The 16,295-nt window shown below is 59.2% G+C and overlaps 2 protein-coding genes across 2 annotated transcripts; one reads left to right on the top strand and one right to left on the bottom strand.

Annotated features, from left to right (window-relative positions):
- Window positions 1-4,742: 4,742 nt before the first annotated feature.
- Window positions 4,743-11,136, bottom strand: PLOD3 (procollagen-lysine,2-oxoglutarate 5-dioxygenase 3). Its single transcript, XM_040972864.1, has 19 exons — window positions 10,921-11,136; window positions 10,554-10,645; window positions 10,278-10,414; window positions 10,026-10,189; window positions 9,785-9,897; window positions 9,628-9,691; window positions 9,195-9,292; window positions 8,983-9,084; window positions 8,724-8,849; window positions 8,499-8,620; window positions 8,303-8,407; window positions 8,035-8,160; window positions 7,650-7,791; window positions 7,437-7,550; window positions 7,239-7,307; window positions 6,813-6,917; window positions 5,772-5,918; window positions 5,392-5,517; window positions 4,743-5,182 (listed from the first exon to the last, which is right to left on the bottom strand). The coding sequence occupies exons 1-19, from the start codon at window positions 11,030-11,032 to the stop codon at window positions 5,027-5,029; spliced, it is 2,220 nt and encodes a 739-aa protein (XP_040828798.1). The 5' UTR covers window positions 11,033-11,136; the 3' UTR covers window positions 4,743-5,026.
- Window positions 11,137-11,501: 365 nt separating this feature from the next.
- ZNHIT1 (zinc finger HIT-type containing 1) lies at window positions 11,502-15,975 on the top strand. Its single transcript, XM_040972863.1, has 5 exons — window positions 11,502-11,985; window positions 14,753-14,923; window positions 15,295-15,374; window positions 15,486-15,655; window positions 15,739-15,975. The coding sequence occupies exons 1-5, from the start codon at window positions 11,964-11,966 to the stop codon at window positions 15,758-15,760; spliced, it is 465 nt and encodes a 154-aa protein (XP_040828797.1). The 5' UTR covers window positions 11,502-11,963; the 3' UTR covers window positions 15,761-15,975.
- The last annotated feature ends 320 nt before the right edge of the window (window positions 15,976-16,295 follow it).

Raw genomic sequence — 16,295 nt, 5'->3', positions numbered from 1 at the left:
CCCAGCAGCTCCCTTGGCCTGCAAGACTCAGACAGGGTCTCAGGTGTCCAGTGTGTGGCTGGTGAGCTGCCTGAGTCTGGAGCCCCAGTGTCTCCAGGCTCCTCTGAGACGGATCTTGAACCGATCCTAGATCTGTTAGTGTGGGCTGGTCCCTGGGAGGAGCAGGGCAGTTCGCCCACTGTAAGGGAGGGAGATATACCTGTGCCAGAGGTTGCTGCTGTCCAGGCCACCCACGGCCACTTCCTCTCCTGCACCTGGACACTCTCCTGACTCTGGAATGCAAGATGCAGTCTGAGACAGGGCCGCCCTTGGCACCCTGAGGCCAGTTCACACCATCTTCCTTTGCTGATCTTACCCAGGAGAAATCTAGGCTGACAGCTGCTGAGCATGACTGTGTAAGAAGTCCCTCAGACCTCCCTGGCTACCTGGTTTCTCACAAAACATTAGGCTATAGGAAGGTGGAACCCCACATCTGATCCCTTCCAAACCCCAACAGCATTCAGGATAGGTCCCAGCATTGTCAATTGGAAAAGGGCACTGTCTGGCACTGGTGGGGAACTCCCTGGCCAGGAGCTGCTTCCCCTGCTCACTGTGGGGCTCACCCCCAGCCAGGATACAGTCCTAGGTGACCGGACAGAGATGGTACCAGCCAGTGTAGCCACTCAGGGTTACAGACCAGGAAGTGCTTGAGAAATCACTGCATTCAGAGATGAAATTACAGATTTCCATGTGCATGATTCTGTGGGGGTGGGATCCCAGCACGTAGTTAAGGGCAGAGGGAAGCTCTGCTATCTTCACCAGCTTGGCACAGTTGGGCAGGAGAAGAGGAGGGAGGCACAGAGGACAGGTCACTGCTGGAGGTGCTGTCCTGTGCCCCAGCAGACCTCAGAGCTCAGGGTTCTGGGACGGGCTGAGGGTCCAGCCCTCCATCCCCTGCTCTTCTGTGTTCTTGGGCAGCAGGGCTCAGGCTGCAGGACAGGGGAGAGGGAACAGGTGCAGGTGAGGGAGGAGAAAGAGAGGAGGCATCTTTGAGGAACATGACCCATCACCCTGATATGAAGATAAGCCCTTCGTTGTTTCCAAACCACCCTGTGCCTTATGCACTCAAACCATTTCGCCCTGCTGGCAGAGACTGGGTGGCAGAATCCCCAAGACAGTCTCCCTATGTCTCCCCACCTGGAGCCCTGCCTGAGCTCACCTTGGCTGGGGGTGCCCCAGTCCAGGTAAAGCCACATCAGGTAGAAAACAGTGAGAGACCAATACCGCGTGAAGAAAGAGCAGAACAGAAGTGCAACAGACTGGGTGAAAGGTAGGAAGCAAAAAGGAGTTCCTCTGACAACCACAGTCCCTCTATCCAACCACCTCCTTCCCTGACACCTGCATGGGACACCTTCCTGGGGAAATCCTCCACCTTCACCAGCCATCTATGCCAGCAGCACAGCTTTCCTCCCTGCAGTCCCTTCGCCCATGGCACCTCTGCCTCCCTGCTCCCATCACCTAAGTCAGCACCAGAAGGCGCCCACTGCTTCTGCAGGGTCTTGGTGGGGGCAGGAGGGCAGAGGTGCAGTAGAGACGTTCATCAATGTAGTTCCCTTGGCCTTCAGGGATCAAGTAGGGTTCTCTGTGCCAGCATGCAACGTGTAGTTGTCAAGCTGTCTAGGTCTGGATCCCCAGTTGTCTCCAGGCTCCTCTGATCATTCACCATCCCAGGTGAGTAGGCCTAGGTTGGTTCCTGAGAGGGGATGGAAGAGGATGGGATATGTAGGGGAGGGCAGCCCCTGGGTGTTTGAGCCCAGGGATAGCAGCTGGCCAGGAGTGCAGGCAGATGCAAGGAGCCCAACTGGGACTGGGCTGGGCAGGTCCTTGAGTGTCCACCTCTTTGGAGTGGGTCCCCAGGGAGTGTCGTATCCACGCACAACTCCCACTGAGCACATAGACACATAAAACAGGTCTCTTGACACCTCTAAGCTCACCCACATGCACCGAGGGCGGCGGTTGGGACCAGATGGTGGGAGGTGCCTCTAAGTGACGCATGCTTTGTGTTCCTGCAACAACTGCCTGGAGTGCCTTGCCTGTGCCCTGCCTGGCCCCAGGCTCCAGTGTCACAGCCATCAATGCAGGTGTCAACAGCGGTCGCTGAGAACAGTGACAGAGTTCATGGCCCACACACTGGCTGTAGGGCCAGCAAAGCTCCAGCTGAGCCACAAGATCCAGCCCAACCAGGACAGGTGAGGCATTTGACTGGCTTGTGCCAATGCATGGGAAAACAGTGGGGGCCCCAGGCGTCCATGAAACTGTGACAGGGCCAGGCTTCCTGCACGCGTGACATAACCAGGAGCCTGTTGCATTGGTGAACTGCCAGGAAGTTTGTGTTCTTCCTGAACAAAAAGACCTGAGCAAGAGAACCTCCCCTCAACTGGAGTGTGGTGGACAGTGGTACAGCTGAGCCCTAGTCCATGGAATTGAGCACTCTACCCACTGCGCAGATTGAGTGCACCTGCCCTGGCCACCCTCACCCCCATTTCAGGGCCAAGTCTTGCTGGGTGCCCCAGGTCTTGCCTCCAGGGGGGCCCACCCACAGCCAAGTTAGCACCTGCCCGCCCTCTGGCCTGGACAGCAGATAGCGCTGGCTTACCCTGGCGGGGATGGCACAGAGCCAACCAAGCAGATGCACCTGCAGGACTCTCTGGGAGGCCCCACCCAACACGACTCCGTTGGGAGGTGACGGGCAGAGTGTCTGCCCCATTGATCTGACACTAGAGGAGTCCCCAGTCTCCTTCAAAGCTTCATCCTACCCAGCACCCTCCGTGAGATAGGAAGCCATCCCAGAAATATCTCCAGCCTGTTTGATGGTCACACCAGGCAGGGCCTCCTGCCCTGGGTGCCCTTGTCTCCAGGGAACCAGACCACGAGGGGTACCCCTGAGGATCCTAGCCTGGCCAGAGTTGAAGACCAAAGCTCTCAGGGCCACCTGGGCTAGAGGGGACAGTGTAGCCCCCATGGCCCCTCTGCCCCCTTCCTTGAGCCCATTTGCCTTCATCCCCTTCCCTTCCACAACAGTGGCAAGGGCCTTGGATTCCCAACCTTCCTCCTTGTGGTGATGGGGAAATGGTGCATCTATAGCTCAGGCCTCTGGGGACTCACTGAGTCCCAAGAAAAAGACCCACTGAGAGACTCACCTTCAGAGGGGGCTGCCGGAGCCACTAGCCTGGGGAGGGGTTAAGCACTTGGGCACCTACAGCATTGAGCACTCTCTCCTTCTGGCCCAATCCACCAGTCCTGGTCCCACCCACGTGTCCAGTACTTTTACTGCCCTACTTGGGAGGTCGATCAAGGAAGTGGGGGTGACCACCTGAGCTCAGGGCGCTATGACCCACAGGAGCCCTTGAAATGACCAAGGGCTTGCCCAGGGTTGGAGATTTGACCTTTGTTGGGGAAGAGGGCAAGGTGGGACCTCGGGACTCAGCAGGAACCTGGGCTAGTAGAGCTCCAGGCCACCTCGGGTAGGGCCAAGGTCCACACAGGCAAAGCTGCCCAGAAGTGGCTCTGAGGCCCAGCACCTGCATGGGGGGATGGTTCCCTGAGGGCATTCAGGCTTTCTGGGGGCTGGGAGGCAGGCTGTGATGGGCAAGGCATCCAGACCAGGCCCAAGATGCTGCAGCTCCAAGGGAGGTCCAAGGTGATGGGGATGGGACTCTCCAGGTCAAGGGAGGCATTCCTTCAGCAAAGCCTGACACCCCAGCAGGTGCCTCGGTCACCAGGGTGATTCTCTCAGGTCACCTGTGAGCAGGAAGCATTGGGAAGATGCTACTGGGTGTGTGGCTGTGACCCCCAATGTGGTACCTAGCACTGTAGGTGAAGGAAGGAGGTCTGTAGGAACTGATGCAAGCCAGCTTCCCCAGCCCAGGCTGTGCAGGGCACACCCTTTCTGCCCCCATCCAGAGACCTTGCCAAGAGGTACTTTCTCCAGCCCCTGCTCAAGGCCTGGCCTGAGAGCGGTTGAGCATGTAGGGAAACATCTGTCCAGGATGATGCATGACGCTCGAGGAAGGCTAACACGACTAGATGATCAACCCCGCCGCCCGACCACCATCTGACAAGGGAGACCCAGGCGGAAGGGGAAGGGGACAGAGGTGAAAATAAATCATGTCCTGGGACAGCTGGACAAGTGTAGTTAACCTTGGAAAGGTCTCCGGTAGGGAACCGGAATGTCATCATGCAGTCCCCAGGGAGCCTGGGAGGCTTGGCAAGAGCTTAAGGGTCTCCCAGAGGCTGTTCTCTCCAAGTCTCTCCTCCTCTGCCCGGCTGCTTCACTTCCCCTCTGCCAGGAAGCTCTCCAGGGATGACCCTGGTACAAGTGTTGGTCCAGAGAGTATGTGCATGTCCAAGGGTTGGAACCTCTGGCACCACCAGTGTTCCCCGGCTGCTGGGCCCTCCCTTGGCAAGGTGGTGAGGAGTGTGCAAAGCTGGGGCCTCCACCTGAACCTGCAGGGGCAGCCTGTCCTTTGCTGTGGTCCTCCATCCGCTGTGCTCCTGGCATCAGTGGTCAAGGGTGGTGGGAGACAGGGCACAGGGAAAATGCTGGGTCCCGGCACCCGATGGGCCGCCACCTCTCCTTTTCGCTCTTCCCCACTGTGCTGTGGTCAGGCAGGTCTCCCCTCCCCTACCCTTGGGGAGGGTAGGGAGTGGGGTAGGGGAAGACAGACAACCCACAGACCCGAGAGCTACAAATCCTCGTTTACTGGGAGGGAGCAGTCTTAATAATTTATCACCCAGGGCCTGCCCCCAGGAGCTCCTTTCCCCACAAACCCTTGTGGGCTGCAGGCAGGACAGAGGGCCCCCAGGAGGTTCCTGAGGAGGGGGCCGTGTCTGCAGTCGGTCAGTCGGTGGATCTCAGCACTGCACAGCACCCACTCGCTGAGGCAGCCAGGAGGCTGACTTATGTCCCCCTTTTCTGGGGGTGGGGGGACGGGGCCACCCTGAGAAGGCACAATGGTGATGGAGGGCTTGGCAAAATGGCTGAGTGTCAGGGGTCGACGAAGGACACCATGATGTAGCGGGTGCCCCGCGTTGTGGGCAGTCCCTCATGGTAGTGCGTGAGACGACCAGGGTGCAGGAGCCCCCAGCCCTTCCGCGGGGCTGCAATCACACAGTCATAACGCAGGAAGCGGCAGCCACCACCCTAGGGAGAGAGAAAAGGGAACAGAAGAGGGGGCTGAGCACAGAGCACAGCCAGGCACAAGGGACAAGGACATTCTGGGGCAGAGGCACCCAAAGCAGAAAGGACCTGGGAGATGACACCTGCAGGGTCCTTGAGCCAGGGTGGGGGCAGTGAAGGTGCTAGCAGGGTCCCCAGGGGTGTGTGTGAGAGCTCAGAATGAGGGGACTTACCTCATAGTCCAGGCCCTTGTGGTTAAGGGCGACATTGAGGGTAAAAGTGGAGGAGTCGTGATGTGGCCGCAGGGAGGGCTGTTCATCTGGCCGGTAGCGAACCACGAAGTTCATGACTGCCCGGGTCTGCAGGGAGCCACAGAGCAGAGGCTGAAGGGCAGCTAGAAGGCCCAGGGCAGATGGAACCACTAAGGAGAGGACAGTTCCTCTCTGGGGAGGTGGCCCAGCAGCACCTCCCTGCTAACTTATCCTGGAGCCAAACATTAATGGGGGTCCTGGGACCCAGTTTGGATGCTCTCCACTTAACCGTCCTCACCAGCGAGCCCCTATATCACTCCTGGGACCCAAATCATGCAGTAATAGCAGGTACAGCAGCCTACCTTGGTGTGGTAGCCAGGGAACAGGCTCTCAGTCATGGGCCCCACATACGTTCTCAGCAGCTGGAGCCACTGGTCCTCGTAGCCCACTTGCTTCATGTGGATGTCCACGGTGGGCACATTCTCGTAGCCTCCGGCCAGCCTTGAGTCCTGTGGTGTAGGCAGTGGGCACTGAGCCAATCCTCTTACACTTACACACACACACACACACACACATCCCTGATCCACTGAGCCAGGCTCCCCGCCAGGTGGCAGCACCAGCCTCCTCCTGCCTTTTGCGCCCAAGTTTTAACACCTTTGCTCTCTATGCCTGGAACACACTTCTCTTTTTCTTGGCCCCTGGCCCATAAGATCCCAACCAAGATGCCACCTCTCCCATGAAATCACCTTGTCCCTCCAACACTAGGCTAAGGTCTGTACAGTGCAGATGCTGTGGCTCCTGGGCCGCACACCTTCTCTCTGGAAGCTGGGCAGTTGCTGCTACAAGCAGTAGGGGAGAGCCCACCCTGCACAATTCTTCACGGCACTGCAGGTTCCAGACAATGGCCCCATAAAGTTTTCATGAATTAATGAATATATGGATGGATGGATGGATGGGTCGATGTATGAATGGATGGATAATAGATGGACAGAAGGATGGATGGGTGATGGATGGGTGGATGAAAACAGATGAATGGATGGATGAAGATGGATGAATGGATAGATAGATGAGTAGATGCATGAATGGATGGATAACAGATGGACAGAAGGATGGATGGGTGATGGATGGGTGGACAGATGGATGGATGGATGAAGATGGATGGATGAAGATGGATGGATGGATGGGTGGATGAGTAGATGACTGGATGGATGGATGGATGGATGGACGGATGGAAGAGTAGATGCATGGATGAGTGGACAAATGTATGGATGCAGCAAGACTCCCTTCCCCTTGCATCCCCTTCTCTGTGCCCCATCCCAATTCCGTTGCTCCTGACACAACTCAGCATCCCCTCCTCCTCCTGACAGTCCTGGTAGCTAACAGTCTTCCCCCAGGCCCCTTACCTCATGCCGGCCCCCTGACCACTGGCCATAGTGCTCCATTTCTTCCACCAATTCATCGCACATCTGCTCTGACAGCAGCGGGAACCAGTACACATCCGGGCATGGCTGAGGATGGGGTGAGAGGGTGCAAGAAGGAACAGAGCTGGGACAGAGCCAGAGAGAAGAGAAGAGGCTGGGGAAGGGGAGGGGAGGCTGATGCAGAGGAAGGTGGGAGCAGGCACAGCATGGATGGTGGGAGGGTGTAGGAGCCCCAAGCTCTGAGACAGTGGTTCCCCTCAGCCACAATGACATTCACCTCTTTACACAATTCTAACATTACCCAGAAACCCATGCACCCAGAGAGAGCAGAGGCAGCACCCTGGCCAACACTGCAGTGGGAGGCTGTAGTACCCTCTGCTCAGCCATTACCTGAGCAGTTAGACTCACCTGTTCCACCAATCCCTTCCCTTCCAGGGCCCGGCTGTAGTTCTCATGGATGTACTGCTCCCTCCAGTCCTGGGGGGGTTGGAGTGACCATGAAGTACACCCTGTCCCCAGACTCCCCAGCCACGCAGCACCAGCATCCTCCTTGGTGGAAGGGGTGGGACATGCCTTTCCCTAAACACAGGACCCCCCCCAACTCACCACGGGGTTGTCGAAGATCTGCCAGAGGTCAGGGTGCAGGTGCTCAGTGTCGTAACGGGAAGTGGACATGAGGCGGCCAAACTCCTGCTGATTGCTCAGGTGCAGGAAGATGCCCTGGGGGCAGGGAAGAAGATGAATAGGATGTGAGAAGGATGATGGCCATAGCACCAGGAGGCTGCTCTCAGCAGCAGAACCCTATATGGGGGATCTCACCTTGTCACGCAGGCTCTTACAGAACGCCATGTCCGGGTCAGTGTCACTGCCTGAGAACACCTCCTTCTGGGGCAACTCTGTCCTGAGGGTCTCCCCACGGATCACATAGGCCTGGGATATGTAGGGCACGTTCCACACGCCCCTGGAGACCCAGACACGGGGTGTGGGGTATCAACCCCCAGATTCTACCCTCCCAGTTCCTGACCCTCACATCTGGGCATGGCATTGCAGGTCACAAGCATCTGCTCTCCCCTAGCCACTCCTACACACACACACACACATACACACACACACACATACACTCACACGCAAGATGGCACGAGTGACCTGGCCACCTCGCCTGCATCTGGTCAAATGGGAGCAGCAGAGGCCCAGTGGGACTCACACACGCTTGCGCTGGACCAGCTCTACGTAGTCCTCGGAGCGGGCATAGTACTCGTCAGGGCTCAGGGCTCCCCAGAAGTTGGACCAGAGTTTGCCATGGCGGGACAGCATGGGTGCAATCACCTTCCTGCAGATCAAGTGCAGAGAGTGAGGGTGGGCAGAGTCCCCCAGGGTACAGGGTGATGCCAGGGGTGGGCAGAGGCCCCCAGGAAGCGAGAGGATGGATGCCAGGGACCATGGGCACTCTCTGAGCTGGGCAGGGCAGATACCTGTTCTCTTCAATGAGGATGCGCAGGGTCTGTGGGTTGGTGAGGACAACATCAGCGTCCAGGCTGAAGTAAAAGTCGCACTCGGGGTCCTGTCGGCAGTTGTCCCTGAGGAAGACAAGTCCAAAGCCAGGTGAGCCCTATGGTCAGGGAGAGCAAGAGCTGCGGGCTGCCTTCCTGCCCTCCAGCGCTCACTCACATGGCCATATCCCTGGCTTCGCCAGGGCTCAGGGCCTCCTCCGGCCCCACCAGCTTCACGGCTGCGAAGTGGTCCTGCAGCTGTGGCCAGGCATCCGCCACATGGGGCTCATGGTACACCTCCTGGGGTTGGGGTCAGGGCACGCACACTGAGTAAGTAGGTGGGGGGCCAGGGGGCCAGGGGCATGGTCATGTGGGGAGAGGCGAGCCAGGGGCGTGGCCTCACGTTGTTGTGCAGAAACAGGGTGACTCTCTCTGGGGGATAGTCCAGAAGGAGTAGGCGCTGTAGGAAGCGGGGCAGGAATGGGGTGGGCTGCTCCACGAACACGGCCAGTAGCACCCGGGGGGGAGACTGCAAGAGATGATGCCAGGAAGAGTTGGGAGTTGGGGACCCAAGCCAGTACCACCCCAGTTCCATCACACCCACCTAGGGGTCAGCTCCCCACTACCTTCTCCCTGCCCCACCAGGCACACCCTCCTCCTACCTGGCCCCCAGGGAGTGGCCTCCGGTCCTGGGCACAGAACCCACAGCCTCCCTCAGGCGTCCAGCCCTTGGGGACGTAGTTTCCCAGGTAGTTCAGCGGGAGCTGTTGGGGGAAGATAGGGAATGGCTGAAGCAGAGAGGGGTTCCCCTGCGTGGCTGCTGCTAGGGCTGCTCAGGAAGATGAGGGTCCTTGGTGGGGAGTCAGGGCGGTACCTTGGTAGGGCCGTTGCCGTGGACTACCACGGGGAGCGTATCATAGGCCACGTTGCGGATGCGCACACGGTTCCGGTCGAACTTCAACACCACTTCATCTGCACCGGGAGAGGGAAAGCCAGGCTTTAGAACCCCTTTTCTTAGGGTGGGAGGTGTTGCCTTGCAACAGAAATCCTCTGGACAAGAAGTCCACTTCTCTCGGAGATCAAGTATGGTGCCTGGAGTGTCCCGGCTATACTGGTCCCAAAATGTGGCCCTGGAGAAGTCTTCTCTCTACTTAGATTCCTGTACCCATGGGTGACCAGGGACTTCTCCTGGTAGAAGCCCAGGCTGGGGTAAGATGGCAGAAGCAAAGTCCCAGGGAGGCCTCAGGGAATGCCTGTGGCTGCCCCAGTTCCCTCGCCCACCCTCACCCATCGCCTCCCCTCCTCACCCAAAGCCCCATTGAGGTTCTGGAAGATGCGGGATTTGTGGTCCAGATTCAGCTTGAGTTTTTCCTGGAGGGAATTGAAGTTCATTGAAGGGAGGGTCCTTCCAGCCCCAGCCCCAGCCCGAGCTCTCACCCCCGCCAACCCCCCTGCCCTTCATACCCGCAGTCCAGGGTCCAGGTAGAGGCGGGTGTAGAACAACTGGTCATCATCATCGTCCTTGTACTTCCACTGCCGCACGATTTGGTGAATGGTTGGGGCGAAGCCGATGAACCCTGGGGGTTTGGGGGTCGAGAGGAGGAGACATGACCCCCAAGACTCCCAGCACCAACCCCCCTCACACACACACAGCCCTGGCCGGCCCCATCTCCAGCTCACAGCCACCTGCCCCAGGCCCACTCACCACCAGAGTTGAGGAATCGCTTCCCGCTGCCCACCTCGGGGTACTGCTCCGCCAGCCCCCACTCAGGCCAGCAGAAGCTCTCGGCAGAGAACAGAAGCTGGCTGCCGCTCTGCACGAACTTCTTCAGCAGCTCTGAGGGGCTGCCGGCCAGGATCACATCGTAGCTGTACCAGGATGGGCATGTGTGTGGGCGACTAGCAGGAGCCTCCACCCTGCCCCAGAACCCCAGCCTCCTCCTGTCTCCCCCGTTACCTGTCCACGAACATGATGACCATGTCCTCTCGCTTTGCGTACTTCTCCATTTCCTTTTTCAGCCACCGCACCTTCTGTCCTCCGCCCACCGTACGAGCCACATCACCCCCACGCCACTCCTGTCCCAGGCCCAGGGTCTGGGAGTGGGAAGTGGGGAAGGACTCAGCCGCCTGCCAGGCCCAGTCTGCCCCTCCCCAGTAGCTCTTGGCCACAGGTTCCTCTAAGGACGCCTCCACTCTCTCCAGAGTCCCCTGAGGGGGCTGCGCGCATCCTCACCCGCACAGTGTAGTTGAAGAACTCCGCGGACCGCAGGAAGCGCCGGTAGCCCTCTGTCTCAGCGGTGGCCACAGTGATCACCAGCAGTTTCTCTGTCACGGCAGGGATTTGGCACTTAGGACGCACCCATGCACCCACTCGTTTCACCTTCCCACCCCTGCAGGAGGCCCCATTGCTGCCCCTTCCTCTTTGCGCCGCCTTGGACTCCAAAGGGAGCAGGGTGGGGAAGCAAGGCCAGAAACCGCCTGCTCGCTCAGGGTGAGGAGTCATCGAAGGGGTCCCGGCACCATTCAACCTTCTTGGACAGAGGCTGAACACCCTCACTCTGCCCTTCCAGCGCCGAGCCCGGGCACTGCCAGCTCCCCACCTGGGTTGACGGGTTTGCCGCTCCGCGGCCGGTCGGAGGCTGAAGCAGCGGGCGGCAGCAGCGACAACAGCAGGAGCAGCAGGAAACGGGGGTCCGGGCCGGACGCGGCCATGCCGGGGCGTGGGTTCGTTCACGCGGGGCTGGGCAGCGTTGTGCCTGGGTTCCACGTCCCGGGAAGGGCTCTGGAGCCGGCCACCCGGGCTGCAGCTGCGCAGCGGGGAGAGGAGGCGCCTAGGCCGGGGCTCCGCCCTGGAAAGAAGACGTAACCCGAGGCCGTAGAAAAGTCCAGACGCGGGCACGGCGGACAAGGCGAGGATTGTCCCGGGAGGCGCGGGCGCATGAGCCGTGGGTGAGGCCAGCGGGGACCCCGGGGCGGGCTGGATCGGCCCGGCCCACGACCCGGGGCGCACGCGGGACGCTGGGCCTCGCACGCAGGAGTGACCCCTCGCCGAGCGTCCAGCGGGCCGCGGGACCGAGTCCTCGCCCCGATGGGGCCCCGGAGCTGCTACCGGCCGGAAGACGGGGCGCGGAGGCGGAGTGGGCCGGCCGAGGACCCTGCGCCGAGCTGCGGCTTCGGGCACTGGGGGTTCAGCTTTCGCAGAAGCCCCCCTTGGCTTCCCTCCGATGGCCCACCCCCTCTCAGGGCTGCCCCCTTTCTTCGGCAGCCCTGCCCACCCACGCTCCTCTCTCGGGGAGATGTTCCGAGGACTGCTTTTGTATGGACGGCATCTGCAGAAGGATCAGTGCAAAACAACATTTCTCCAGAAACCGCCAGCATCACCACTTTTAAATGACCCATTTCGGGCCCCTTTCTTCACAAAATTTGCACAGAGCACCCCGAGGTCGGAAGTAGCTTTTCCCCTATTAAACATGGCGGAAAGCTTTCCTGTCTCCAAGGAAACACCACGTAATGAATTCGAGTGCGAGCGGGTGGCTGTGCGCACGCGCGGGAGCACCCGCCACCGGAAGTGATGTCTCCCTTAACCAAGCCGGCGGCCTAGTGCGCCTGTGTAGTCGACACTTCCGGCAGCTGTACGGCGCAAATGGTGGAGAAGAAACCTTCGGGTAGGTGACGACTGTGGCGGTCGCTCCTTTTATCCTTGCAGGTGTATACCGGCCATTTTTCACCCACATAGCTGTCTCAAGTTCATTTTCTGGGCCCTTGGGTCTTGGCATCAAGGCACCGTCTCCCTACCCGCATTCATTCAGGATTTAGTGATGTCGGCCCCACACAGGGGTATGGGGATCCCAAAACTGGCTGGGAAGTGGCTGCTGTGACTCAGGGCGTGCGTGGTGGAGGGGAGCCTAGGCGCGGGGACCCGGAGGGCTCGGGAGGAGAGAGCCTGGAACCGAGTGTGTGGAGTGGGTGCCTGGGTGCTCCGACGGCCCTCGGGGGTGGCCTCCGTGGGGAGACCTACCCCCCCTCTTGTGTCTGGATTCTGGTCTCCGGCTCCAGCTGACTGGCAGAACCCATCCTGGGAGGTGGCAGCAGATGGTCGGGGGAGGCTCTGCCACCCACAAGGTGGAAGACCTGGACAGAGTTCCCTTAGCTGTCGTTTGCAAACCAGCGGTAACAATAACCAGCACCATCAGATTCTTACACAATGTGTGTGTTTCAAGCCTGGTGTTGCCACCATCTCCCAGCCAGTGCCATGGCTCAGTCAGCTAATCCTTCACTGCCCGGCACCAGCATCCCGTTGGTTACTGCTTTGTGTCCTGGCTGCTCCATTTCCCATCCAGCTTCCTGCTTGTGGCCTGGGAAAGCAGCGGAGGGTGACGCAAAGCCTTGGGACCCAGAACCCACCTGGGAGACTCAGAGGACACTCCTGGCTTCCTATTGGCTCAGCTTCAGCCACTGCAGGCATTTGGAGGGGTGAACCAACAAATGGAAGATCTTGCTCTGTCTCTCCTTCTCACCACGTCATACCATAGTCCAGTTTGAGCCCTGACCAGTCTACTTCCCATCCAGGGCCCCTGGGAAAAGCAGCAGAAGATGGCCTCTGTCAGCCTCATGGGAGACCAGGATGGAGCTCCTGGCTTCTGGTGGCAGCCACTTGGGAAATGACATGCTGATGGAAGTGACAGAAAAAGATTTTCTCTCTTTCTGATCAGTTGTCAGTTGACTCAGGGCAGTCACCATCCCCAAGTCACAGATTGGGGGAAGATGACGTAATTTATGTGGTTAGCTTGGGTGGTGCCAGCTCACAGGAGGTACCCAACACCCTGATTTCTGCTGGCAAACTCTTGGTAAAAATCAAAGCGCTGAAATTTGTGTTGAATTATTGGAAGCTAATAAGCAGCTGATTTGGCATTACAGTTTTTTAAATTAACATTATTTGTGTTTTGAAAAGCAGAGCAATACAGAGAGAGAGATGATCCATCCCCCGAATGACCACAGTAGCCAGGGCTTGGCCAAGGTAAAGCCAGGAGCCAGGAATTCCATCCAGGTCTCCATTTGCCACCTCCAAGGACATATTAGCAGGTAGTTAAACCGGAAACAGAGCAGCTGGGACTCGAACTGGTGCTCCTATATAGAATTCTGGTGTCACAGTGGTAGTTTAACCCGCTGAGACAGGGGGAGCCCCTCCCCCTGTCCCCCTGGGTCTTAGGCGTCCTATATCTGCAGTTCCGTTCTCTGGGAGAGAGTGTGTTGGGGCAATGTGGTTTTACTTTTGAGCTGTCATCGTGTGGGCAGGCCAGGACCCATGGCTCAGTGGAGAGGTCCTGCCAGAGAGAATGACATTTGCAGTCGCTGGCCTGCGAGTAGTAGGTCCCCATGTTGGAGCAGGACTGTACGGAAGAGGACACAGGCTGGGAACGGAGAGGGGAATGTCCCCACCTCCCACCCTGGCCTCGGTGGCTCAGAGAGCAGGGCCTGAGTCTTGTCACCAAAGGAGGGGGTGGGGACACGAGTCCAGTGTGGAGTCCAGCACTGCGTGGTGGCTTTGGCCCTGGAGGTGGTCAGTGTCCTGGGTCCCCTACCACTAAGAGGTCAGGCAGCAGTCATGGCTGGGGACTAAGGAGGGGACAGGTGGTAGGGAAAAAAGGGCCTCTGTGCTCCATGGGCCTGGCCAAGTCCAAGTGGAGAGGAGGGACAGAGAGTGGGGTATCCTGGAGCTGGAGACTGTGAGGTTCAACAGTAAGGCTGAGCAAGGGAAGGCAGCTTGGATGGGTGTCCCACAATTATGTTGGGGGGCGTGGCTTGGGAGCGTGTCCATCTGTGGTGTGTTTTCACTGGTCGGGAAGGCCAAGTGCACACGGTTCCAGGGCACCTACAAGCCTCCTCCACACAGCTGTGTGTGGTCTGGTGGTTGCTGCTTCTGTAGTGCTTTTTATCCATGGGAAAGGCAGAGAGCTCTTCCACCCACTATCCATTCCTCGCAACAGCCAGGGCTGGGCCAGGGACCTTCCAGGTGTCCTATGCGAGTGACAAGGACCCACACGCCTGCCATGACCTGCCTCCTCTTGGGGTGCAAGCAAGCTACTGGAATCAGAAGCCAGGATGCAAACCCAGGCTCTGCAGCCAAGGAAGGGAACCTACAACAGACACCTGCCCTGCGCATGTGACTTGATCATTATTGAGAGCCCTTCAGGAAAGGGGTGCCTGGCCAGGGCCATGGGGGCTGGGAAATGAGCACGAGAGACTGAGCCCAGTGCAGACAGGAAGTGAGCCAGGGGGCATTGAGCAGGTGGGGAAGGCGCTGGTCTCCTGGGAGGAAACCCAAGGGTCACAAGCTTGGGGACTGTGTAAAGTGTGGGGTCCCCCTCCCCAATTCAGGCCACCCCATCCTCTCCTTCCTTGGCACCCCCTGTAACTCTTCACATGCCTCAGTTCGCTCCCAGGACCCCAGCCAGCGGCGGGTGCTGGACCGGGCAGCCCGGCAGCGTCGCATCAACAGGCAGCTTGAGGCCTTGGAGAATGACAACTTCCAGGACGACCCCCACGCGGGGCTCCCGCAGCTGGGCAAGAGGCTCCCACAGTTTGATGACGATGCAGACACTGGTGAGGCGAGGAGAAATGGAGGGGTCAGGCTGGTGGGGAAGGCGAGGGAGAATGCCAGAGCAGGTCCTGGGCTTGGGGGGCGAGGATAGGGAGACTATGGCTAGGATTGGAGAACCAGAGGACCCAGTGAGGGTCCCCTACCACTAAGTGGTCAGGCAGCAGTCATGGCTGGGAACCAAGGAGGGGACAGGTGGCAGGGAAGAGAGATTACAATAGCCCATGTGTGAAGAAGGGCCTCTGTGCTCCATGGGCCTGGCCCAGGAAGGGCAGGAGCGGCCACTGGACTCGCGGGCTTGGGGAGCTCCGGGGGTGAGGGGAATGCCTTTCTCAGCTGGTACAAACCATCTACTTGCCCTCCCCCTCCCACCCAGGAAAGAAAAAGAAGAAGACTAGAGGTGATCATTTTAAACTTCGCTTCCGGAAAAACTTCCAGGCCCTGCTGGAGGAGCAGGTGAGGAGGGAGGAGGTGAGGGCAGAACCCACAAGTACAATGGGTGTGTGGTGCCTGCACAGTAGAGGAGACCCCTCCACCCTGCAATTCTGGCCCCTCTCGTCTCTGCAGAACCTGAGTATGGCAGAGGGCCCCAACTACCTTACTGCCTGTGCAGGGCCCCCCTCCCGGCCCCAGCGCCCCTTCTGTGCTGTGTGCGGCTTCCCCTCCCCCTACACCTGCGTCAGCTGTGGAGCCCGATACTGCACTGTGCGCTGTTTAGGCACGCACCAGGAAACGAGGTGAGCCAAGGACCAGCCTTGCCCCACAGCGGGCACCCCTGCCCCAGGCCACACTCTCCTCCTGACTCCCTCTCTGCGCACAGGTGTCTGAAGTGGACTGTGTGAGCAGGGCTACCCGGACAGGAAGGCCTCCTGGCCACATCACCCAAGAAGGTACTGCTGCGGGACCAAGGGAGGAGCCACACCACGGACTCAGCCAAAACACTGTCTCCACCCATCCAGAGGGGCCGGCCCGGCCCAGGACTGCAAAGGGGAAAAGGAGGATGGGGCGGGGGCGGAGCCTGCAGAAGGCTACTTGAATAAACAGGCACACAAAGCTATACTTGTGCTGTTGTGGGATGGAGGCAATGGCCCCTCCTCTCCTCCCACCTGCACCCTCCCTCCATCCCCTCTGCGACTCAAGAGTGCATACTCACCCTGGGTTACTGATTTGGTTTGGTTCTGCATCTTCACCTCTCCAGTTGTCCTGAATGTTTTTGAAGTCAAGTCGGGGTCCAGGACTGGGGGGCCGGGTACAGGGAGCTGCTTGCTGGCGGAGCTAGCCCCTGTCTCCTGGTACTCCACCAGTGGGGAGTGGTGCTGCCCATGTGAGGGGGCCGCTGGCCTCAGGCAACCCTGACACTGTGTGCCCAGGAGGTAG

Source organism: Ochotona curzoniae, unplaced genomic scaffold (genome assembly GCF_017591425.1).
Source record: "Ochotona curzoniae isolate NIBS_2020 unplaced genomic scaffold, NIBS_Ocur_1.0 contig_2321, whole genome shotgun sequence".
Lineage (NCBI taxonomy): Eukaryota > Metazoa > Chordata > Mammalia > Lagomorpha > Ochotonidae > Ochotona > Ochotona curzoniae.
This window is presented reverse-complemented; position numbering and strand designations above follow the sequence as displayed.

What these genes read in the sequence shown, in the direction of transcription:
- PLOD3 (XM_040972864.1), bottom strand. Translation starts at nt 11,032, where the DNA reads ATGGCCGCGTCCGGCCCGGACCCCCGTTTCCTGCTGCTCCTGCTGTTG. An exon ending in CGGCAAACCCGTCAACCCAG is followed by an intron (nt 10,646 to 10,920) that starts GTGGGGAGCTGG and finishes CTGCCGTGACAG; the next exon opens with AGAAACTGCTGGTGATCACT. An exon ending in GTAAGAGCCTGCGTGACAAG is followed by an intron (nt 7,551 to 7,649) that starts GTGAGATCCCCC and finishes CCCTGCCCCCAG; the next exon opens with GGCATCTTCCTGCACCTGAG.
- ZNHIT1 (XM_040972863.1), top strand. Translation starts at nt 11,964, where the DNA reads ATGGTGGAGAAGAAACCTTCGG. An exon ending in TGATGACGATGCAGACACTG is followed by an intron (nt 14,924 to 15,294) that starts GTGAGGCGAGGA and finishes CCTCCCACCCAG; the next exon opens with GAAAGAAAAAGAAGAAGACT. An exon ending in AGGCCCTGCTGGAGGAGCAG is followed by an intron (nt 15,375 to 15,485) that starts GTGAGGAGGGAG and finishes TCGTCTCTGCAG; the next exon opens with AACCTGAGTATGGCAGAGGG.